A 25,735-nucleotide genomic window follows, 5' to 3' on the forward strand; every position below is an offset into this window, starting at 1 on the left:
ACCACTGTATCTTCCCAAAATTAAAAACTAAAGCACACATCCTATTATATGATTAGGTGAAATGTTCCTTCCCTTGTATATTGAACCAGATCTGCTTTATACATTGGAATCAAGTTTTGCAAAAATCTGGAGTTTTCAGTAAGTTTTATCACAAATTTCTTTGATATTAATAGCGGTGGGCACGCTCAGTTGACATGGCGAACCTGAGGGCCTGGCAGCAGCTCAATACATCTAAGTGGTCATTCTTCACAAGGTGACATCTGATCCCATCCATTTACTACAGAGGGGCTGGAGAAAATCAGGACACAATGATGATTTTTCAAACAGGTCTTTGGGTACTAAGACTTTGTAAGGTGCATTTTGCTTCATATCTCGTGCTTTTCTTTTTTTATTCCCATCAGGGTTATTTTTCATTTTGCTTGCTTTTGTGTTGTACAGGTGGACTGTGCGCCTGTGTTTTAAATTTCATGCTTGAAGACTTCCAGTCATTGAGAACGTCGCTGCCATCCATCCTGTTCTGATAGAGCTGCCCCGTACTTCAGAAACCAGAAAGGGCCATTATAAATTTTACTCCTTTGCTGATACAACAATCTTAAAGACGACCTTTCAGTGGATTTTTTTTTAATCTACACTGAGTATCACCTCCAATTTCTGCTGCTCCACTGATTCTAGAACAGTTTTTCTTTCTCTTCTGTGTCCTTCTGTTCCAAAGTTATGCCCCCTGGCAATAATAGTGCAAATTTTCCCTTTTGACTAACACGGCCGTATACACAGAACTTCTCTGTGGGCGTTTGCTTTTTCTCCTCTGACACTGGCCAATCAAAACATGGCTGAAGTTCTATGGTATACACCCCGTTGGTTCAATGGAAAATTTTGCTCCATTGTTACTGGGGGCATAACTTTGGAATGGAGGGGCACAGAAGAAAAAGAAAAACTGTTCCAGAATCAGTGGACCAGCAAAAATTAGAGGAGGTACTAAGTTTAATTAAAAAAAAAAAATACAGTGAAAGGTCCTCTTTAAAGAAGTATTCTGATCATGTTATAGACCTTTTCTAGAATATGCCCTAATTTTATGATTAATGGGGTTGGCTCCAACCTACTCACTGTGGAACATAGCTCCTTTGAATGATAGAAGTAGTCATGGAGGTACTGGCGGTCGGATCCCGATCAATCAACTAATGATTCCATATCCAAGAGCATTACCATTACTTGTATTAGAGGAAAAACTACTACTTATTGTTATAGATATATGTATTCACTTACTCCACATAACCCTCTCAGAAAATATCTTACAAAACATGTAATTATAATGTGTTCAATATGTCTCCATGGTAACAGACTACGATCAAACCCTATGTGTAGTCTGATCCTATAATCATGTGTTCCTTTGGTCCATCTGACCACAGTGCTTGCTAATCTACAGGCAGTAGATGAGGAAGATACACAATAAATATTTAATTTTCCATTAGTATGAAAATGCAGGGACCAAGATCTGTTTTATTTGGCCTTGATGAAGTTCCCAGTCTCTTCAGGGTCATTACGGCAAACAATTCCTGATGGAGAACTTGCAATAGAACTCTGAACCCTTACCCGGTTGTGCTTGTGTAGGTTTGTCCTACTATGCAATCTTCAGGTGGAGATTCCGGGTTAAACCAAAAATCGGCAAAACATCTGCTAGTTTGTTTTTGGGTGACTTCCTGTTCAAATCCATAATCACTGCAAATAAAGAGCTTGTATGAGCATCAACATTTCACTCAAGGAAATACATATTCAGAGTAAGCTATAGATTATATACATCACCTGAAGTGTGTAAACTCACAGAACTATTTATTTATAAGTGGCTTAATTTAATGTAAGATAGCCATATTATCTTAGTATATCTGATGAACTTCTAATCTGCAGTTGCTTTGCCCCTACTCCAAATCTTTTCATTCCTATTTCTTTAGCTTCTTACTGGCCTCTGCTCCAACTCCTGTTTACTCTCTCTTCATTACCCTCCTGTTCCTCTCCCATTTTTGCTTCCTCATGATTGGGTTCTTGGAATCTGCAGGGGCGGTGGAGCCATACTCTTCTCAAGTAGTCCAAGTGATCTTGTATAAATGTATGAGAAGACAGCAAGGACTTATTGACCGCTTATTACTGGCCTCTTCTCCAACTCCTGTTTACTCTCTCTTCATTACCCTCCTATTCCTCTCCCATCTTTGCCTCCTCATGGGTGGGTGGGTTCTAGGAATCTCCAGGGAAGGTAGAGCCATACTCTTCTCAAGTAGTCCAAGTGATCTTGTATAAATGTATGAGAAGACAGCAAAGACTTATTGACCGCTTCTTACTGGCCTCTTCTCCAACTCCTGTACCCTCTTTCTTCATTACCCTCCTATTCCCCTCCCATCTTTGCCTCCTCATGGGTGGGTGGGTTCTACGAATCTCCAGGGAAGGTAGAGCCATACTCTTCTCAAGTAGTCCAAGTGATCTTGTATAAATGTATGAGAAGACAGCAAGGACTTATTGACCGCTTCTTACTGGCCTCTTCTCCAACTCCTGTACCCTCTTTCTTCATTATCCTCCTATTCCCCTCCCATCTATGCCTCCTCATAGCCAGGTCCTTGGAATCTGCAGTGGAGGTAGAGTCATACTCTTCTCAGATATACAAGATCACTGGAACTAATTGTTTGAGAAGACTGGTAGACAGTACGGACTTATTGACTGCTACTTACTGGCCTTTTTTTCCAATTCCTGTTTCCTCTCTCTTCATTCCCCTCCTATTTCCTTCACATCTTTGATTCCTCATGGGTGGGTTCTTAGAATCTGCCAGGGAGGTGCAGTCATACTCTGAAGCACTTCCAATGATTTTTTCTAAATGTCTGAGAAGACTTAAAGACTGTAAGGACGTATTGACCAATTTGATTTACTCATGTCTTAATAGCATATGTTTGGTGAGGATCTTAATTTATTACAAAGTTGGAACTTAAAATTCCCAGGCATCATATATTTGTAACAAGATCCTCATTAAATATGTGCTATTGAGAGATGAGTAAATTGATTCACAGGACCCTGGTCCAGCGGCCAGATCAGTGGTCCATGACTTCTGAACAAGAGCCATGGACCTGTTCAGAAAGTGTCTCATTATTTGGTAGTGAAACATTTGGGCACCTCTATGCCTTTGCACCCTCTACAGCCCTCTGGACAATTTAGAAAGTCATGAAAACTTAACTTTTTAAGTGGACATATTTTTAGTGCTCATATTTTCATTACCAATATTAGTATCATATATTAATAAATATAAAAAAAATATATAATATACCTACCACACATAGTCTGTGCTCTCACACTGGCATACGCTTGACGTAAGGGCTGAGGTGAAACTCCTACCCTTAATGCACCATGATGATGTCTTTCTCATACGGAAGCTCCTCTGTTGACCCATAATGCATTGCTCTCCCTGTATGTAAATTAGATAAATTAGTGACACAGTCCCGAACCACCAATTTTTTTGTTGTTGAACAGTTCTACATATTGCAATAAAAATAATTATTATACCATTGAGTTTTCACTGAACCTTAAGCAATTATTAGTCAAAGAGCTGCTATAATCAAAATTTATTTATGGGAAGTGTATTGGGTGTATGTCAATGAATAAATAATAAAAAAAACAATCAAACCGAAAATATTGCAGTTTTTAAGTTTGCCTCTAGGTGTCAGTACTAACAAATAGACTCTAGACCAGTTGTTTAACGCTCTTGTTTTACAGCATACAGTAAATCAGAATGACAGGTGTATAGTACTGCCTGATCCAAGATAAGCAGCTGTCACACTTTCTAGTATCTAAGGAGAGGGAGAGGAAAGTGACCTGTGTAGCACTGACTGGCTACAATCATGTGTTAGGAAAGGTAGAAGACTTAAGTCAAAGTGCTGACTACCTGGAGGCCCTACAACAGAAACTTATAGGGGTTAGATCTTCATTTTTTTCTGTTGATGGGAAATGCTTAAAAATAATAATCCACCCGTTGGTCAAGCATTGGTCCTTCGTTCACCACCGGTCCCAGCTTGCTTCTGGGCAGCTGATCACTTAGCGCCAACCACATGACTACTATAGCCTATCACTAGCCGGGTCACGCGGTTAGCTGGCAAATGATTTGCTGCCAGAAAATAAGCTGAGATTGGTAGAACCGAAAAAGTGATGCTGAAGGGCTGGGCGGCGGGATTTAACAGGTGAGTATCGGATTGGAAGTATACAGTAAGTGCTCACCGAGCATTGCTCTACTCTGATGACATCCTTGGTAGAAAGTCTATGGAGTCCCGTCTAGTGTATAGATGATAGTTTATTTAAACTGAAATATCCCATTAATTGCCACTGGAGATGAGCAAATTGATTCAAAATTTTCGCCGAATAGATTTACGTGTTTGGCTGCCATTTTGGTGGATTCTTGCTGCTGCAGTTCCCTGCTCGGTCTTCCACTCATTTCGGATTGGTCTTTGGATCGGTCTTCTCTTCAGTTTTTGGTTTGGATCTTCTGCCTCTAAGAAGGCCTCACATGGTCACGTGGGGAGCAGCATACATAATGGATGGAATTACGAGTGTTACACCTCATGTGACTGTGTGGGGTCTAGTCTGCGCCCAAAGATCTGGACCGTAGACCTAAGAGAAGAAAGATCCATAGACCTATCCAAAGCGAGTGGAGGACTGGGTAGAGACTGCAGCTGCAGGACCGGTGAGGGGTAGGCCTAGCATCGGTGAGTATAATCTTTTATTCTTTTTTAACTCCTTTCTGGCCCTCTGTTTATTATGGTTTGGGGTCTGGGGAGACTTCAGAACCTAATATGACTTTTTGGGGAGCTAAAAATATTTTTTTTCCTCCCTGGAGCGAATCTGTCTGAAATACATTTCAGTAGATTCACTCATCTTTAATTAGCACAGAATACTGCACCTTTACATGACACGATAAAAGTTGGAGATTGGATTTCCCGGTGCCTGTGTATGTGCATTTAGTCCATCTTCCTACAATACCTGTGTATTTGAGAGATTCCAGGAATCGTAATCCCCCTCAGTGCACTCTCTGAAGAACAAGGGTCTAAAATCAACTTTCACCAGCTCCCAATCTGACCGGTAACTGATATGTCCAAAGACCCTGGGAAGTAAACAGATGTTATGTTTTCACTATTTTTATTATGCTTTGCTTATATAGCGCCATCATATTCCATAGCGCTTTACAGACATCATCATCACTGTCCCCATTGGGGCTCACAATTTACATTCCCTATCAGTATGTCTTTGGAGTGTGGGAGGAAACCGGAGAACCCGGAGGAAACCCACACAAAAACGGGGAGAACATACAAACTCCTTGCAGATATTGTCCTTGGTGGGATTTGAACCCAGGACCCCAGTGCTGCAAAGCAAGAGGGCTAACCACTGAGAGACCGTGCCGCCCATTACTATGGATCTCTTATCACAGAGCTGTATATTTCCCTGACGTTGAGCTGAACATTACACCTGATGGATATGGACTACAAGTCTACATGTGAGAACACACCTAAGAAGCGGCTCAACAAACCTCCACCCATTTTTCTGAGGTCAGCCAGGCATGGAAAGCGAGCTGTCGGGCTTAATAGCCTCGTCAGGTCTGATCTGTAGCTAATAATGTCTGCAGCTTGTATTGAGAAATCTGGTGACAGATCGGCTTTGAGCCAAACTTTTCATTCAAAGCTTAAATGACCCGACTAAACCTTGACCTTCTTACACGTATTTCGGTATTACCTGATTCTCAGAGGAAGGCAGAGATTGTACACTGGGAAGATTAATAGGGTGGTGTGAATGGATGGAAGGATGCATTATAGGAATCATCAAACACAACACTGGGAATCTTGTAGCTATCAAAGCTAGAGGACATACTAGAGGATCATTATTTAATATTAATATTATTACTTTTAATACTAATAATAACATACATAAATATTTAAAAGGGTTGTTCAGGCTTTGGGTTCAAGTCTGCAGTCACTCTCTGCGACTACCGACTTGTAAATACCATGTGTCAGGATTCTCCAGTTCTGCCGCCGAGACCGGATGGACACATGACCTCAAGTATGTGATTTGCATAATTGCGGTGACATGCCGACTAGTAAATTGATAAACAAAAGTAAGGTTGGACACGTCTAGTTGGAATGTGGCCGGAAGTATACAAATCGCATACTTGTGGTCACATGACCACCCACTCCCGATTCCGGCACTGGAGAATCCTCACAGTGTGCATGATGTGAGGATTCACAAATTTACAGTGACAGCCGACTTTTAGCCTAAGGCTGGACAACCCCTTTAAGCCCATATCAAAGACTGACAGTCACTTCCAAACAGTGAACAGGTGCATACTAAGAGTATCCACCTCCATTGGCTGCTAGGCTTACATGAATTGACCAATTTATGTGCTAAGTATCTTCGTTTTTTCCTATTTTCAAGAGCAGTAATGCAATTCCAATTTAATTTATTTTGTGTTTGCTGCTATAGCGCTACAGAGTGCAACTTTATTTGTTAGTTATATATGGAGTATGCACCTGTTCACACCTGTTTTCTGTTTGGAACTAATGTTCAGTCTTTTGATATTTGTATACATAGGCTCTCTAATCGGGCACTCCATCCATCAGCCTATGATGGTTTTAATCACAGCAGGATCCTATATACCCATATAAATGTAGGCTATCAGCCCAGGAGAGGTACATGTTAGGTTAGGTTCCCAGCAAAGAGAATCGCCTTGTCCTGGCTGTTGGGCACACATGAAATGGCCAGTTTATGCGCTAAGTATCTTTATTTTTCCTATTATCTAGAGCAGTATTGCAATTCCAATTTCATAGAGTTCATGTTTGCATGCTATAGCAGTACAGAGTACAACTATATTTGTTAGTAAACCCCTTGAAGCCATACTTTTTATTTGGAGCCCATACTAAACCTTGATCATATTGCTAGTATATAGTTACATAGATTGAAAAAAACACCTAGGTCCATCAAGTTCAACCTTTTCTAGCCCAAATGTACATTTTGTCACTAATTTACCTATAACCCATAATGTTATGTGTATCGTATCGTGTATTTTGCTATTGTCTGATTCTCTGAGGAAGGTGGAGATTGTACATTGGTTAGATTTAAAAGGGTAGTATGAATGGATGCATTATAGAAATCATCAAGCACAGCATTGGGAACCTTGTAGCTTTCAAAGCTAGAGGACATACTAGAGGAACATTATGCATTTAGTTGGTAAACTCTTTATTATTATTATTGTTAACACTATTACTAATAATATTACATAATAAAGGTTTAATAATAATGGAAACATTATGGGAAAACATATTTTGTCCACTAGGTGGCGCTGTGATATAACTCCTGCTATTTATTCCTCTTCCCACTGAGAATAATTGAAGCTTTGAAGAATATTAAAAACTTGTGGTTACTTTGCAAAAATACTCCAGATAAAATGCCGGGCTTCAAGCACATCTGTTAGTCTTCCAGGTAAGCACGCTACATTTATCATCTAAATAAAAGTTGAGGCTCAGGGAATTGTCAGCGAGAATCCTCAGCGCATTTTCTCACTGTAGATATGAACTCCGCTGGTGAATGGATATCACTTCCAGCTTGTTATAACGCTTCATTTAACACACGCACAATCTTCACATCCTTATCCTCAAACACTTCATTTACACAAGCTCCAATGCAGAAGATATATGTATACACACCAGGAAAATCTTCTCATTCAGCATTAATAGGTCGGACTATCAACCCCGAATAACTATAGTCATTTGCTATTTTAGACTCTGGAAAAGTTATGAGATTTGTAATGGATTGTTAATTGTGGTCACGCAGCTTTCCCTGGAGCAGATATAACTAAGAAATGACATTTAAGTCTCCTCATCCTGGCATGCTAGACCTTACCCCTTAGATTTCACCTAGTAGAAAACATTCCAGGAAATAGAAGTTGAAAAAAACTGAAATAAACTGTGTTATAAAGGCGAAATTAGTCTAATGCAAAATCTTTTGACAAGTGCAATTTATAATACTGGTATCTACTTAAAGGGGTTGTACCAAGTTATCCCCAATCGATAGGATAACTTATTAATAGCTGTGGGTTTGACTGCTGGGACTTCTACTGATGCCGAGAACTTGGCTCCATTCATTTTCTCTGGGGCTGAAGGAGAAAGCCAAGCACAGTACATAGCTATAGCCCCATAGAGAATGAATAGAGCAGAGTTCAGATGTCTGCGGCAGGCCGTTGGGGGCTCTGCAGAGTCCCCCTGTGGTCGGACCACCAGTGATCACATAGTTATCCCTTTACCTTGGATAGGAACTAATTTCTGTACTTGGTACAAACACCCTAAACAGGTATTCAGTTCTAGCGAGGGGGATTAACCGCTGTGTCCTCCTTTATCCTCTGGCAACAAGAGAACGGTCGCTCATGTGCCCATTCAAGTGTATGGCACCGTAGGCTTTCCATAAATTAGCTGTGTGAGTTCCTGCTCCATTCAACTCCTCTTGTGGCCAGGGAAGAACATGGTATGTGAGTCCCCTCATACTGGCAAAAGGTGAGGGGTCCCATAATCCAAGCCCACACAAATCTACCATATCCAGTTCATAGATGATAACTTGCTTAGACAAGAATAGAAGTTTTTTTCCACATTTTGGGGACATTTTTTTTCACTTAATTGCATCTAATCAGGGTTAAAAATCATTTTTGCAATTGGGTTCCATTAAAAAATATTGCACTGTTTGCCTCTTGTGTTATATTGTCTATTGCTGACTGCAAAACAAGTTAACTGAGAGCCTGTCAGTCAGTCAACTATGGCGGGCCAACAAGGCGTTTGTAGCTCTGTTACCTGTCTTTTTTTGCACTTCTTTCAGGTGATTTATGGCCAAAGACCACATCAAAGTTGAATGTAAAGCAAAGAGCCTGTAATAGCTAAATGGTGCAAAATTTTGAATGAAACTAAATTGCAAAAATTATTATTTTTTTTACTCCCAAATGCAAAAAAAATTGTCCCTAGAGTTGAATACCCCCTTTAATAGTCCATTTAGAAAGGCCAATTTCATCTTGTTAACAAACGCCAGTTGAACTTTTACGATCAGTGCTCGCCTACTGACCAGCCGATAGGAACTGAATCATGGTTAATACTTTATTTTTGTCCCCCTACATTACCCTATGTGATGCGCTGCATAAACTATCTAATAACCCACTGAATGAGTGCTTTGCTTGCTCATTAGGTAACTGAATTTATGCTTACCTTCATAAACACATAGCACATTGAAAAGGACCTTAAAGGGAATCTGTCAACAGGTTGTTGCTATGTAATCTAGGAGCAGCATAATGTAGGGGCTGAGAGCTTGATTCCAGTGATGTGTCACTTACTGGGCTGTGTGTTGCTGTTTAAATAAAATCAGTGTTTTATCAGCAGGAGATTATCACGAGAAGACTAGTTGTCTCATAACACCTAGTCCTCCTGCTCTGTATACCCCCTCTACTGATTAGCAGCTTTCTGTCTATGCACAGGGTACACAGAATGCTACCAATCAGTGATGTGAGCTGGGTTATACAGAGCTCAGCATTCCGAGCTCTGCTACATATTCAGCAGAGAAAACTATGATTGTGCATGTAGCTCAGTAAGTGATATATTGTAGGAATCGGGGCAGTGACAGTTTGGAGGGCTATATGGGGGCCATTATACTGTTTGCAGGCCTATATGGGAGCAATTATACTGTATGTGAGCAATTATACAGGGTGAAGGTTTGTGTGGGGGCTGTCATACTGTGTGGAGGGTTGTGTGGGGGCCATTATACTGTGTGGAGGGCTTTGTGGGGCCATTCTGTTGTATGGAGGGCTGTGTGGGGGCATCATACTGTGTGGGGGTCATCATACTGTCTAGAGGGCTGTGTGGGGGCCATCATGCTGTGTGGGGGCTATTATACTGTGTGGAGCAGGCTTGGACTCGCCCGGCGGGGTGCCGGGAAATTTCCCGGTGGGCCCCGGGTCCCCTGCAGAGAAGACAGAGGAGAATTAAAAAAAAAAAAGGGAAAAATAAAGTGGTCGTGGGCCCTTTAAAGGCTCGCGCACGCACTTTCAGCGCCGCGATGCCCAGGACAGTAGCAGGAGGGGCCTGGGAGCAGGAGAGCAGGTGCTGCACACCTAGCAGACAGGGCCGCACGTCTGCTAAGAATGACGTCACAGCACGCCCTGCACTGCAGTCTCCCGCCTTAGGAGCGCGTCTGTACACTATATGGGCCGGACTGGAGACAAGCCAAGGTAGTGCACAATTTGTGCGTGTTTGTATGAATTTTTATGTATATGCTGCCTGCATGTGTGTGTGTGTGTGTAAATGCCTGTGTGTGTGTGTATATGCCTGCATGTGTGTGTGTATATGCCTGCATGTGTGTGTGTATATGCCTGCATGTGTGTGCGTGTAGTGTATATATGCCTGTGTGTGTGTATGCCTGTATGTGTGTGTGTGTAGTGTATATGACTGCATGTGTGTGTTTGTGTGTGTGTGTATTTGAGTGCCTGCATGTCTACGTGTGTATATGTGTCTACACACGTGTGTGCGTTCTTCCCTGCGTGTCTGCATTTTTGTGAGTGTGATTGTCTGAGTGTGTCTGAGCATGACTGCGTGTGCATTTCTGTGTGTGCTTGCCTGCGTGTGTACGTGTCCCCATTTCTGTGAGTATGTGTATCTGCGTGTGTATATTAGGGCTCTTTCACATGTCCTGATATTTACGGGACTGGAGATATCCGTGTCCACGTGTGTCATCCATGTGACACATACTGGCGCTTGGGAAGCAGTGTACAGTTAGCGCTGTTCCCAGGAGTCGGGTGCTGAACGCTGCCCTCATCATAGATCCCTGCCGGCGCTGCGATCAGCAGCAGCAGGGTCAATGATTAGAGTAGTGGTCTACTCCCGCTGTGTACAACTTTAAAAAGAAGAATAAAATAAAAAAATACATATACTAACCTCTACTAAGTGTCACCCGCTGTACATGCGAGCGCTCACGCCGAGGAGAATGACTCCTGCAGCAAGTAGGCCCCGAAGCTGCGCTTAGTGAATGACAGGGCACCACTTGTTGAGCGCAGCTCCGGGGCCCACTCGCTGCAGGAGTCATTCTCATCGGTGTGAGCGCTCGCACAGATTACAGCTGGTGACACTTAGTAGAGGTGAGTATAAGGATTTTTTAAATTTTATTCTTATTTTTAAAGTTGTACACAGCAGGAGTAGACTACTACTCTCATCATTGACCCTGCTGCTGCTGATTTCAGCACCGGCAGGGATCTATGATGAGGGCAGCGTTCAGCACCCGGTGCTTGGGAAGAGCGCTAACTGTCATCAGTGTGCAGGACGTTTTGCGGCCCGTGCAGCAGGTAAAAAACAGACATGTTAGCGTGTTTTGCCCACGGACACCACATGGTCTGTGGAAAGTGGAAACACACTGACATGTGCACATTCATGTGAATGGGTCTACGTGTACCAATGTTTCTGGTACGTGTGGAAACTGTCACCGCATGTACTGATGTGTGAAAGAGCCCTTAGTATGTGTCTGTGTGCGCTTGTTTTCTTGTGTGCAAGCGCGCTTCTGCATGTCTGTGTGCTCTTCTGAAGATTTATTATATTTGGGGAGAGATGGGGGAGAAATTTTAAGGAGACAGAATGGGGAGATGTGAGAAGAAACAGTATGGTGAACTAGGGGAGGGGTTGGAATGGGTGTGGGAACAGAATGGGGAAGGGATGTATAAGACAGTATGGAGAGTGGGGGAATAGTGTGAGGAGACAGTATGGAGGGAGAAAAGTGTGAGGTGACACAGCACAGAGACTAGGTAGTGTGGGGGAAGGTATAGAGGTGTGGCAGAATGGGGGGACTGTGTGAGGGCACAGCAAGGAGGTAACAGTATGCTGAGGAAGGGGAGTGTAATGAAGGGGCACATTATAGAGACTGGGCAGTATAGGGGGGACACAGTGTGAGAGGACAGTGTGAAGAGGGGGCCCAGTATGGTAAGGAGAGGACAGTGTGGAGAGCAGGTACCATAAGAGCGGTAGAGTGTATGTCATGTTTTGTGCAGGGAGCATTGTAAGAGTTAGGTTTATTCAGGGGCTCAGTGTAGATATTTTTATTCAGGGGCATTATAATGACACTGCTATCTTTAAGGGCATCGTGTCGGGATGTGCTGCAGAAGACCGGAGAAGATGGAAGTCTGCAGAGACGGCTGTGGATGAGAAAAGTCATCATGGAGTCTGGACAAGAGGAAGAAAAGAAAGAGAACGACTCTAATCAGAGAAGACGTCTCAGGTAAGATCCCTGGATGTAAATGTTCATTTGTGATCCTGCCTGTGTCTCATCAGTACTGTGGTTCCTGTATGGTCCGCAGTCTGATGATGACTGATAACTCCCAGTATCTCTATTGTTAATTACATACTGGGAGTTGTAGGTTTATGTGATACAAAGATATATGGGGCTGACCTGACATTACAAATGATGGTGGTTCAGATGATGTATTCATGTACTGATGTGTTTGTGCGCGTCTGCGTGTTTGTATGCGTCTGCGTATCTGGAATAATATGTATTTTTGTAACATGCGTGTATGTAACTGTGCATTGTGGTGTGTAATAACATTCATATGATTGGGGCACCTTTACTAAATCTATTAGGTCTCTTTCACATGTATTAAGCTACGTGCCCACGATGCAGAAATGCTCTGGATTTTTCCTGAGCGTTTCTGCATCTCCACGGCAGAAAAAACACATGCGGATTGTACATGCGGATTGTACATGTGGATTGTACATGTGGATTGTACATGCGTTTTTCCTGCCAGGGACATGCGGATGTGAAGCTTTCTTCACATGCATTTCCGCATGCGGGTTGATAAGTGCTTTCCAAGCCATTTTAGCATCACTTGGAAAGTGCTTGACAACTTGGTCACACTATATAAATCCATGAAAATGGCATGGATTTATATACTGTGACCTTAAAGAATGGTAAAAAATAAAAAAATAAATCTATACTTACCTTTTGATGGCCCCCGCAGTCTTTATTCGCTCCGTCCTGGCTTGTCGGCAGCTCACGGTACACTGAAGGACCTGCCGTCACATGACTGAATGACGTCAGTGCAGGTCCTTCAGTCCACCGCGATCTGCCGGCAAGCGAAGACAAGCGCACCGCGGGCCATCCGAAGGTAAATATAATATTTATTTTCTATTTTATTCTTTTTTTCACAGGTTCTGTGGTACCCAGGTCCGGAGGAGAGTCTCCTCTCCTCCAGACCCGGGTACCATCCGCACATAGAAACGCTTGGATTCCGCATGTACAGATCCAGTGATGCGGAATCCAAATGATTCAATGCAAGTCAATGGCGGCGAAAACGCAGCGCTTCCACAAAATAATTGGTAGTGCTGCGTTTTTTTCCGCATAATAATCTGCAGTGGAAATTTCCGCAGCATGTGCACAGCACATGCGGATTATCATTGGGGAACATGGCAGGCCTTCTACCATGCGTTTTTTAAGCGTTCTGCAGCAGAAATGCCGCTGTGGAAACGCTTAAAAAACGCATCGTGGGCACACAGCCTTAGAGAATTCCATTTGTCTTTCCACATTTAGGAACAGACAAGTGAAATTTGCTAACCTTGTCATAACTGTCACCATAGGGATGTGCTTGTATGGAGCGGGTTCAGGAGCTGAGCCTGCTCCATACCGGGCAGATGTCGGCTGTGTTACATAGCCGGCGTCTGCCTGTAATAGCAGTGATCAGAGTTCGCCTTGATTGCTGCTGTTATGAGTATTTAAGTGCCCTTGTCAATCACTGACAGCGGCATTTAGATAGCATAATGGCCGGTGCATGCAGTCACCTGTTCCCTTCAGCCCTCTGTGACGCAGTTGGAGGGTGCTGATGGGTTGCCAGCAGTGCTGAGTGAGTGTGGTCGGATAAGGTGTTATCCCAGCATGCTCGGGTGTTATCTGAGTATCTTGTCGTGCTCTGCTAATATGCTCGAGTCCCCGCGGTAGCATGTTTTGCGGCGGTAGACAGAAGCAACACATGCAGGGATTACCTAACAAACAGGCAATTCCTGCATGAGTTGCATCTGTCTACCGCCGCAAAACATGCTACCGCGGGGACTCGAGCACTACAAGATACTCGGATAACACCCGAGCATGCTGGGATAACACCTTATCCGACCACACTCACTCAGCACTAGTTGCCAGGTGCTGCTACCATGTTAGTCATTCAATGAAGCTCAGTCTGAGGTTGGGCTCCATGGAAGTGTCACAATCAAAGTGCCAGACGTTATTGCAGCACGCTCACTTTGTAATTAGTGGTGACTGTAATGTCTCCCTCCTTGCACCGACCCTATAAGAGGAAGCGAGTGGCGACAGGGAGAATAAAATGTAATTTTCTCCGTGTAGCCAACGCTTTTCCATTAAGCCGTCTAACCAGGCTTTAAACCCTATTTACCTGCAGATTACACCTATATCTGCAGATAAATAGCGTTTTTCAAGGTGACAAGTTACCATTAAAGGGACTCTGGCAGTACGGAATGACTCTTCGAACAAAGTCCTGCCGCTTGGTGCTCCACAGAGTGGCCAATCATGTAACTATACCGTTTATGGTGGGCTGTAGTGTGGGCCCCTAGAGTCAGTTCCCCTGGTGGGCCCTAGGCACCCCAGTCTGACCCTGGTGTGGAGGGCTGTGTGGGGGCCATCATACTGTGTGGAGGGCTGTGTGGGGGCCACCATACTGTGTGGGGGCCACCATACTGTGTGGGGGCCATGATACTGTGTGGGGGCCATTATACTGTGTGGATGGCTGCGTGGGGCCATTATACTGTGTGGAGGGCTGTGTGGGGGCCATTATACTGTGTGGAGGGCTGTGTGGGGGCCATCATACTGTGTGGAGGGCTGTGTGGGGGCCGTCATACTGTGTGGAGGGCTGTGTGGGGGCCATTATACTGTGTGGAGGGCTGTGTGGGGCCCATCATACTGTGTGGAGGGCTGTGTGGGTGCCATTATACTGCGTGGAGGGCTGTGTGGGGGCCATTATACTGTGCGGAGGGCTGTGTGGGGGCCATTATACTGTGTTGAGGGCTGTGTGAGGGGCCATTATACTGTATGGAGGGCTGTGTGGGGGCCATCTTACTGTGTGTGGGGGGCATTATACTCTGTGGATGGCTGTATGGGGGTCATCATACTGTGTAGGGCCATTATGTTGTATGGAGGGCTGTGTTGGGGCCATCATACTGTGTAGAGGGCTGTGTGGGGGCCATTATACTATGTGGAGGGCTGTGTGGGGGCCATCATACTGTGTGGAGGACTGTGTGGGGCCATCATACTTTGTGGAGGGCTGTGTGGGGGCCATTATACTGAGTGGAGGGCTGTGTGGGGGCCATCATACCGTGTTGAGGGCTGTGTGGGGGCCATCTTACTGTGTGGAGGGCTGTGTGGGGGGCCATTATACTGTGGAAGGCTGTGTGTGGGGGGGCATTATACTGTGTGGAGGGCTGTGTGGGGCCATTATACTGTGTGGAGGGCTGTGTGGGGGGCCCTTATACTGTGTGGAGGGCTGTGGAGGGCCTTATACTATGTGGGGGGCCATCATACTGTGTGGAGGGCTGAGTGGTGGCCATCATACTGTGTTGAGGGCTGTGTGGTGGCCATCATACTGTGTGGAGGACTGTGTGGGGGGCATCATGCTGTGTGGTGGCCATCATACTTTGTGGGGGGCCATTATACTGTGTAGAGTGTTGTGTTGGGGTCATCACAGTGTGTGGAGTGGTGTGGGGGCCATTTTACTGTATGGAGGGCTGTGTGGGGGTCATCATACTGTGTGGAGGGCTGTGTGGGGGTCATCATACTGTGTAAAGGGCTGTGTGGGGGCCATTATACTGTGTGGAGGGCTGTGTGGGGGGCCATTATACTGTGTGGAGGGCTGTGGGGGGCCATTATAATATGTGGAGGGCTGTGGGGGGCCATTATACTGTGTGGGGGGCCATTATACTGTGTGGAGGGCTGTGGGGGGCCTTATACTATGTGGAGGGCTGTGGGGGGCCATTATACTGTGTGGAGGGTTGTGTGGTGGCCATCATACTGTGTTGAGGGCTGTGTGGTGGCCATCATACTGTGTGGAGGGCTGTGTGGGGGGCATCATACTGTGCGGAGGGCTGTGTGGCGGGGGTCATCAAACTGTGTAGAGGGCTGTGTGGTGGCCATCATACTGTGTGGCGGGCTGTGTGGTGGCCATTATACTTTGTGGGGGGCCATTATACTGTGTAGAGTGCTGTGTTGGGGTCATCATAGTGTGTGGAGGGTTGTGGGGGCCATTTTACTGTATGTAGGCCAATTATACTGCATGGGGTCACAGTTGGGGCCTCATACTGTGTTGGCGGCTTAAGGTGGGAGTATAGTAGGGTCATCATACCATGCGTGTGGAGGGTACTGTGGAGGAATTCGCTGTGGGGGCATCATACTGTGCTTCAGGGGAGGCACTTTTGTTGGCATCATACTTTATGGGGGCAATGAAAGGGCAATCTAGGGGCTTCAGTAGGAGGAAAATTACTTTGCAAGGGCTGCAAAGTTATGACCCCACCAAATATCATTATTTATTTTTTTAATTACAACTTCTATGTATGCCCATGAATACGGTATCACCCCCTACATCATGCTGCTCTACGGATTACACAGCAAACACCTGCTGATAAATCCCCCTCAAGAAACAGAGGGCCCTTGGGTCCTTTCAGGCATTAGGCTAGTAGATCCTTTATATCTAGACAGCTAGCTTAACATGGGAAGACAAGCCCTTTACTTATGTCCTATTAGGGCATATGGAGGTCATATAGGGGGTCCTTCACTGCAAGCAGCGGGGTCCAATCATGTGTTATAGATGGACACATAATCCTACATTTCTCCTGCATTCTCTGCACCTTCCCTAGGCGGTGACAGCGGATTACTGTGGATTTCTGAAGCCTGATTCATGGGGATCAGTTGGACTATGGGCGCACTCCAATAAAAAAAGGGGGTTTCTCTTGAGACAAACCGCTTTAAATTAAAGGTATAATTTTAACCCCCTTTAAAGTACAGTATTATAGGGATAGCAAATAAGTAGACTTTTTATCAACAGAGCATAAAATTAAAAAAAATCTATAAATCTGTATTTAAAAGGATTGTCATTTTAAATATTGTAAGCTAACAGCAACATTCAGCGATTTATCAAAATTTATGTAGAGAAAGAGGTAAAAAAATAACACTAGATATCTTTTTACAGGGCTATAGTCATAGCAACAAAAAATGAAAACCTCAATTGCTTACATTACCGGCTGCATTCAGAAAAACAGAAATGGTATAATATCTTTAAAGGCCATGTGCACCTATTAAACTGAATTTTTTATTGTTTCTTTTCTAAATGCAACTTTTTAAATAGCCTTCAATAAAAAAGTACGTATTTGCTGTATGTAATGCCTTCGGCTTGCTTACTGGTCTGATACAAATCCATCAGAGCTCCTTTTTTTGATTACTCTCTGCTCTCCTTTCTCTCAGTGTTAGAGATAGCAGCAAGGAAGGAGAGGAGGATATACAGAGATTTCCACAGTGTGGAGAGAGGGAAAAGCATCTATGTTCTCAGGGAGGGCAGAGAAAACAAGCTGTAGATAATGAAGAAAGCACACAAAGAGAATATCACTCCAGGAATGAAGCTGTGCTGATACATAAGAACTAGTAAAGTCAGCAGCAACCCGAATACACACTGAGTTTGTCTTCAGCCTATATTACTGAGAGAGACACTCACAGAAAAGAATAACCTGAAGCCAAGTTCAGGCTGCAAACTCCATATAATAAAGTATGGAAAATAAACGAAGGAATTAAGATTGCAGCCTAAAACTTAGTGCACTTTTTTAACTAAAGGAAACCACTATCATATGTAAAAACAATTTTTCCATGTCACGAGTGTCTATAGTCCTTAACTTGGAAAAGTAGTCCCAATCAAAGAGTAACATACGTCATCACCAAAGTCTCATCTCCAGGTTCACTAAGAAGTCCATCTACGAATACGGATGTGCTGGTGAAATTATGGACACTCCACGTGTAACCTTCATCCACACTAAATCTATAAAAAATAATAGACAATAAATGTTACAAAAGAAAAAACAGACAAAAAATCGTAATTATTATACTTTGCAAATAGATATAAATGTGTTATAAAAATGCTAAAATGCTTATTTGTTGCACCCCAGTATTACATGATAAGTTTAAAAAATCAATTCTGTAAAATGTAACTGTCCTATGGAAATGACTTTGTATAAGAAGTAAATAAACCGTTGATCATACATCAGTGCAGCACATTTTTGCTCTTAAAACGCCATCATGCCTTATTACAATATATCATTTTTGGATTTCTTTTTCCTTATAGAAATGTAGCGCCCCGAGGGTTCGGTCGCTACAGGGGTATTGCACCTCACCCATAGGTGTGATATTCCACTCCCGGGTAAGGATGGAGTGTGGACCAGGACTCAGTTAGCTGCATACAGCACACACACCCCATTTCCGGGGGACAGCTCAACGGTACTCCCATTAGTATAGTAATGCAGGCACGACAGAATCTGTCCCTGGCTGGAGTGGAGAGGGGGGAGGAAAACCCAGTGGTGTAGGAGTAGGAGGGGACGGTTTCTGGGCATAGGTAGGAGCCCATTGGTTGCAAGTCACCTGGGCTCATACACAGAGAGGGAGGTATATAAGGTGGGCACCATTTTAGAACAGTGTTCAGTCTGAGAGAGGAAGTGACAGAGCAGGGCCTCTGTGGAGCTCTGCTCCCGAGGCGGGCCTAGCCTGTGAGGCCCAGCCAGCACTGAAAGAAGAGAAGAAGTCAGTGCAGAGAGTTGGAGGAGAGAAGGAGTTCAGCCAGAGAGGGCTGACAGGGAGCTGTGGCTCAGTCTGGGCCCAGCTCCACAATGCAGGCCTGAAGTGGAGGCCAGAGCCAGAAGAAGGGAACAGAAAGGAACAGAACACCAAGAGAGGCCCAGAGACACGAAGGCAGAAGGAACCCTAAGGACCCAGGAGATTGCGGGTGACGGGTTGGCAGAACAGGGTACCGGATCCCAAGTTGGTGGAGGTGACTAATCCTTAACCAAAGACCGGCGGTCGTGACTATTTACTGGTGCGACCCCTCACTACACCTACTAGAAAGGCACACCACATAGGGTCAGGGAAGTGGACATCCAACATCCCAAGAGAAGGCCCGAGGCAGCTGGACAGAGGTAGTGTCACTAGTGGGGCACGGCTGACGAAAGGACAGAAGTGAGTCCTGTGCCACACGCCGGAATTGCCTGGGGGTTGATCGAGCCCCCTGCCTGGTGGACGCAGCACGGCTCGGGCGGTCCTATCTGTGCACAAGTGACCTGGATGAGAACTGTGAGTAAAGAACCTGAACTGCAACACCTTGTCTCTGTACTTTCTCACCGCGTCAGCACTACTAGTACTGGGACGCCCGTGCACCACAACCCCCATCATCTACACTTACTGCCCTGAGGCTATACTCCTCCTGTGGGGAGTTATCCCATTCTCTGCTGCGCACACAACACCAGCCTTAGCGGTCTGCCTCGTAGCTGCGGTACACCTTGACCGCGATCCACGGGTGGCGTAGTCAGACATTAAACCATAACAACCCCATAAATAGACTGCCACTGGTTTGACCACCCTGAGCCACTTGACCGGGTCGCCGCCACGCGGAGACTACAACCCCCAGTATCCCACAAAAGGGCCCGGTTCCGGGTTGCCTACGCGGCCCAGGGGGCGCGTCAGGAACACTGCATACTGATGTCTTAATTAACCAACGAGAGTTACATTATATTCACAGCTAGTATATAATGAGCACTGCATAAAAAGACAAAACAGGTATAATAAATCCATCAACAGCAACTAAGTGATTATATTACATTACTTATATTTTCTGAAGATCCATTCATACAGGGTAAAATATGATACATTACTTGAGTATTTTCAGAGGAATAGATGTATCTTTGATGGCCACAATGACCCCACCATGGTCCAAATATAAAATGTGATGCTCTTCCTCAAACACCTGTAAAGATAAAAAAAATAGTTATTTTCCATGTGCACCTCCAACTTTTTTAATTTTTGTTTTTTCCTTTTTTCTCCTTTTCACAGATTATTGCACTAATGGAGAAAAAAAAATCTTGAACTTGACTCGCTCCACCATTTGAAATATTGATGATGAGTTTTTTAAGCAACATCATAATATTTGCATAATCATTGCAATTTCCATTATGGCCCCCTTTACATTTATTATATAACTAGATAAAACATATGGACTGGACCATAAGAAAGAACATTTGAATTGACAATATATGTAATTCCCCTTTAAATGGTTTACTTAAAATTTAAAATAGGATATATTAATATTATGGTGTAATAGGTTTTTTGACTATTGAATGAATTTAACATTGGGATAAAATAGATTGTTACTATGGTTTAAATTGATTTAGGCTATGTGCCCACGATGCAGAAATGCTGCAGATTTTTCCGCTTCTCCCTGGCAGGAAAAATGCATTCGGATTTTACATGCGTTTTTCCAGCTAGGTAGAAGCGTTTGTCAAGCGTTTTTGCATGCGGGTTATCAAGCGCTTTCCAAGCGATTTTAGCATCACTTGGAAAAGTGCTTGACAACTTGGTCACACTATATAAATCCATGCAACCGGCATTGATTTATAAAGTGTGACCAAGTTAATAGTTAAAAAAAAAGAATAACAATGGTAAAAAAAAAAAACAAAACATTATACTTACCTTCCGGTGGCCCCCGGTCTCCTCAGCGATGCGTCCTGGCTCCCCAGCGGTTCGCGATGGTGTAAAAGGACCTTCCATGTCGTCATGTAGTCATGTGACAGGTCACACGACCGCCGACATCAGCGGTCGCGTGACCTGTCACATGACTTCCCATGTCTAAATGACGTCCTAGAAGGTCCTTTTACACCACTGCGAGACGCCGAAGACACCGGACGCACCGGAGAGAAGAACGGGGGCCATCAGAAGGTGAGTATAATGTTTTTTTTCATTTTAATTCTTTTTTAACTACAGGTACTATGTTACCTGGGTCTGGATGAGGGTCTCCTCTTCTCCAGACCCGGGTACCATCTGCACTGAATCGCTTAATATCTGCATGTGCACATGTGCTCTTGCGGATATTATGCGATTTAATGCAAGTCAATGGCAGCGATTACGCCGCGTTTCCGCAAAATTAATGGACATGCTGCGGATTTTTCCGCAATGATAATCCGCAGCGGAAATTTCCGCAGCATGTGCACAGCACATGTGGATTATCATTGGGGACCATGGGGCGCATATTACCAAGCGTTTTTTAAGCATTTTCGCTGTGGAAATTCCGCTGCAAAAACACTTGAAAAACGCATAGTGGGCACGCAGCCATAATTAAGTAATATGTCTTTATGATGCTGTGATACTTGTGAGACATCTGGGATAATACGCCCTCTGTTGTGATGGCGCCACTATACCCTAAAAGGACACGGAGCATGGGCAGGTTTTTGACAACAGAATTGTCTTCAACAACATGGCGACTTGCCGGTGCGCATGTGCAGATGATAGATCAACATAACTGTATAGCTCTATGCTTTATACACATTGGAGTATGCCCAGAGTAACTTCCGGGACGCCGGATATGATAGAAATAGTCACTATGGTGGGGTGAGTCATTATCATTATTATAATGAGGTATGGATTGCACATGACACAATTATGATTAATTACTATGTATTATGAATATGTGCACTAGTAATGATGATGAATTTCTATATACATGATGAATTGAATATAATGACATATGTACTTTGCACTGTGCACTTTTCATTTATGTATAATTGAATTATATGAATCTATATGCTAATTGTTATAAAATTGGATCACCTATTTATATGTCTGTTACAACACTGCATTGCTAGAAAAAGTTCCTCACTTGGAATGAAACTTTACCCTGACATGAGGGGTCAATAAAATCACCTTGAATTGGAACCCTTGGCGTGCTGCCTCTATTTTTCTTAGACTGCTATCTATCCATCTACTATCTATCTAATGTCAATCTATCCATCTTTCTACAATTTATCTACTATCTATGTACTATCTCTCATATCTATCTATCTATCTATCTCATATTTATCTCCTATCTATCTATCATCTACAGTTGAAACCAGAAGTTTCCATACTCTATATAAAAATACACATATGCATGTTTTTCTCAATATCTGACATGAAATCAGAATAAACCTTTCCTATTTTAGGCCAATTAGGATTACCATAATGTTTAATATTTGCCAAAATGCCAGAATAATGAGAAAGAGAGAGAATGTTTTAAGGCATTTTTATTACTTACTGCAAAGTCAAAAGTTTACATACACTAAGATTATTATGCCTTTAAACAATTCTGGACTGCCCACGTGAGTGGAAGCTTCTGATTTTTTTACAACATCTGAGTTAATTAGAGACACACCTGTGGATGTATTTTAATGCACACCTGAAACACACTGCTTCTTTGTGCAGTATCATGGGAAAGTCTAAAGAAATCAGCCAAGATATCAGGAAGAGAATTGTGGACTTGCACAAGTCTGTCTCATCCTTGGGTACAATTTCAAGATACCTGAAGGTGCCGTGTTCATCTGTACAAACAATTATATGCAAGTAAAACAAGATGGGAATGTCCAGCCATCATACCACTCAGGAAAGAGATGGGTTCTCTGTCCCAGAGATGAACGTGCTTTGGTCCGACATGTACATATCAACCCAAGGACAAAAGCAAAAGACCTTAATGTTTGCAAATGCACAAAGGAACAAAGACCTTAATTTTTGGAGACATGTCCTGTGGTCTGAGGAACTAAAATTGAACTTTTTGGGCATAATGACCATCGTTACATTTGGAGAAAAATGGGGGAAGCTTGGAAGCCTAAGAACACCATCCCAACTGTGAAAGACAGGGTGGCAGCATCATGTTGTGGGGTTGTTTTGCGGCAGGAGGGACTGGTGCACTTCACAAAATAGATGGCATCATGAGAAAAAAAGATTATATGGCAATACTGAAGCAACATCTCAAGACATCAGCTAGGAAGTTAAAGCTTGGGCAGAAATGGGTCTTTCAAATGGACAATGACCCGAAGCATACTGCCAAAATGGTAACATAGTGGTGTAAGAATAACAAAGTCCATGTCTTGGATTGGCCATCACAAAGCCCTGATCTCAATCCTATTGAAAATTTATGGGCAAAGCTGAAAAGGCAAGTGGGAGCAAGGCGACCTACAAACCAGCATCAGTTACACCAGTTTTGTCAGGAGAAATGGGCCCAAATTCCGACCAACTATTGTGAGAAGCTTGTGGAAGGATTTCCCAAACGTGTGACCCAAGTCATTCAGTTTAAGGGCAATGGTACCAAATACTAATGAAATGTATGTAAACTTTTGACTTTGCAGTAAGTAATAAAAATGCCTTAAAACATTCTCTCTCTCTCATTAATATGGCATTTGGCAAATATTAAAAATGATGGTAATCCTAATTGACCTAAAACGGGAAAAGTTTATTCTGATTCCATGTCAGATATTGAGAAAACATGCATATATGTCTTTTTATATAGTGTATGTAAACTTCTGGCTTCAACTGTATCTATTATCTATCTATCTATCTACCTATCAATCTACCTATCAATCTATCCAAGGGCGTAACTATAATAGGTGCAGGGTTGCATTCATATCCTGGCCCTGGAGACTAGGGGAGCCCCAAAGGTCGCTTTGCCCTATATGAAAAGACTATTACTATTAAAGATCTATGTTAGTTGAGGGCCCCATTGGAGATTTTTCAATGGGGCCCATAAGCCTCAACCTCTTATCTTATCTCACACCTTTGGCATTGGAAACATTTTTTTCACAATTTTTGCTATGTTTGGAGCGTGACTCCTTTTTCTCTTATGTATTATTATTATCCATTTGTCAGTGGATTCAGAGGACCGCACCCACACTTTGGAAGACTGGTGCAACTTCACTTATTTTTTCTTTCTCTCTCTTTCCTTCTTTATGGCCTTTCCTTCTTTCTGTCCTTCTTTTCTTCTTTCTGTCCTTCTTTTCTTCTTTCTGTCCTTCTTTTCTTCTTTCTGTCCGTCTTTTCTTCTTTCTTTCCTTCTTTCGTTATTTCTTTCTTTCCATTCTTCTTTCTTTCCTTCTTTCTCATCTTTCTTTTTTTTCCTTTTTTCTTCTTTCCTTCTTTTTAATTTTGTTCTTTCCTTCTTTCCTTTTTTCGTCTTTCCTTTTTTTCTTCTCGCTTTCATTCTCTCTTTCCTTCTTTCTTTTTTCCTCGACTTGGGTTCTGACCTTTGTGTCCCTTGGCTAGAACTAAGTGGCAGTGACCCAAAAAGTACTAAATCCCTCTTTCCCCTGCCATCTTAACTCAAGCTTTTTTTTGGGGGGTCACACAACCTGCTTTTGACTATAAAGGCCCCACAACATGCTTCCCAATGACAAGCAGAGGTGGCAGGAGGCTAGGTCACGTGGTACTTTCTTAGTACCCCTGCCACTTCATTCCACTGATTAGTTGGGTCCCAGCAGTCATAACCCCATTGACTGAACTTTACTGGTATATTTTAGCAATCCCTTTAGTGAGAAAACTCCTCTACGTGATGCTAGAGGAGGATTTGTGGCTCCGATAGACTACTGTACACACAGTTATAAAAATAAATATATTTTAGAAGTATATAGAAATCTTTATATTGCACGTTGTATATATATCAGTGCATTGTATATCTGCAGTGTAATCACGTGGACAGTTTTTATTACTTTTTGATCTTTTTCACAGATGATCTTTGCCCGTAGTTTGGAGGAACTGCTAATCCCTGTAAGATGATCCTCCGGAGCAGCACTTCTTTTCTTTTATTCATTTGTTTGTTTTGGACGGATATTTTGTTTGACAGCGTTCTAACAGCTGCCACTATCCGCGGCTGTAAAGAATGACAGATTAATGCTCTGAAAGGTGATGACAATGGGCTAAATCTTCACCAAGTTGCTCTACCAGTTCCTAAATCTTTCTCGCTTTCTCTCTCCTGGAGCGTTTGCTGCCAAGAGAGAAATTCTTGTGGAGGGCAGGATTTCTTACTGTAATTTTGGATTGGAAGCCGCTAGTCGGCGGCTGGCAGCAATTCTGCACTTGTTCATCATCTGCCTGAAATGATCTGTCAACTTTATTTAGCTGTAAAGGACGACTGAGGCGTTTCTCACAGCTCTGAAAAACATCATCTTTATGATTTTCTTGGATTTTAGTCAATATGGGGCTTTTCTCCAGTACTCAGCACTGAATTCCTTTACATTTTTTTAACGGGAACCTGATTCATGCTGTCTGAACTACAGGCAACAAGAATCCGACGCTGCCTGCGTTACTGCGGCTGTGGAGTTTAAGAGAAAACATATTTTGGTCAACCGGCTAGTCCCTAGTGGGACTAGTCCCTGGTGGCTTCTCTCTGCCCACTCCCCTGGACTACAAGGTCTCTCCTTACTTATATGTAAGGGGCAGGGAGAACATGTGCACTTGTTGTTGCCTATAGCAACCAATCAAAATGCAGCTTACATTTTCCCAGAGCAGTTTATAAAATGAAAGCTGACCTCTGACTGGTTGCTGTGGGCAACATATCCAGGTTTTCCTATTACACAGTTGTGATAAATTAGGCCTTCATGTGGGTAAATCCTGCTGA

At 43.4% G+C, this 25,735-nt stretch overlaps 1 protein-coding gene across 2 annotated transcripts in view; it reads right to left on the reverse strand.

Annotated features, from left to right (window-relative positions):
• The window catches only part of SORCS2 (sortilin related VPS10 domain containing receptor 2), a 1,226,315-nt gene that overhangs the window by 81,599 nt on the left and 1,118,981 nt on the right, over positions 1 to 25,735 (reverse strand). For both annotated transcript variants that reach the window (XM_073647901.1, XM_073647911.1), the window contains exons 13-17: positions 19,977 to 20,068; positions 17,990 to 18,097; positions 5,005 to 5,125; positions 3,306 to 3,439; positions 1,591 to 1,716 (exon numbers count right to left, since the gene is read on the reverse strand). In XM_073647901.1, coding sequence (XP_073504002.1) covers positions 1,591 to 1,716; positions 3,306 to 3,439; positions 5,005 to 5,125; positions 17,990 to 18,097; positions 19,977 to 20,068 — 581 coding nt within the window. The remainder of the gene's footprint in view (positions 1 to 1,590; positions 1,717 to 3,305; positions 3,440 to 5,004; positions 5,126 to 17,989; positions 18,098 to 19,976; positions 20,069 to 25,735) is intronic.

This window comes from Phyllobates terribilis, unplaced genomic scaffold, assembly GCF_046119375.1.
Source record: "Phyllobates terribilis strain yellow unplaced genomic scaffold, ASM4611937v1 Scaffold_1__5_contigs__length_1240528914, whole genome shotgun sequence".
Taxonomy (NCBI): domain Eukaryota; kingdom Metazoa; phylum Chordata; class Amphibia; order Anura; family Dendrobatidae; genus Phyllobates; species Phyllobates terribilis.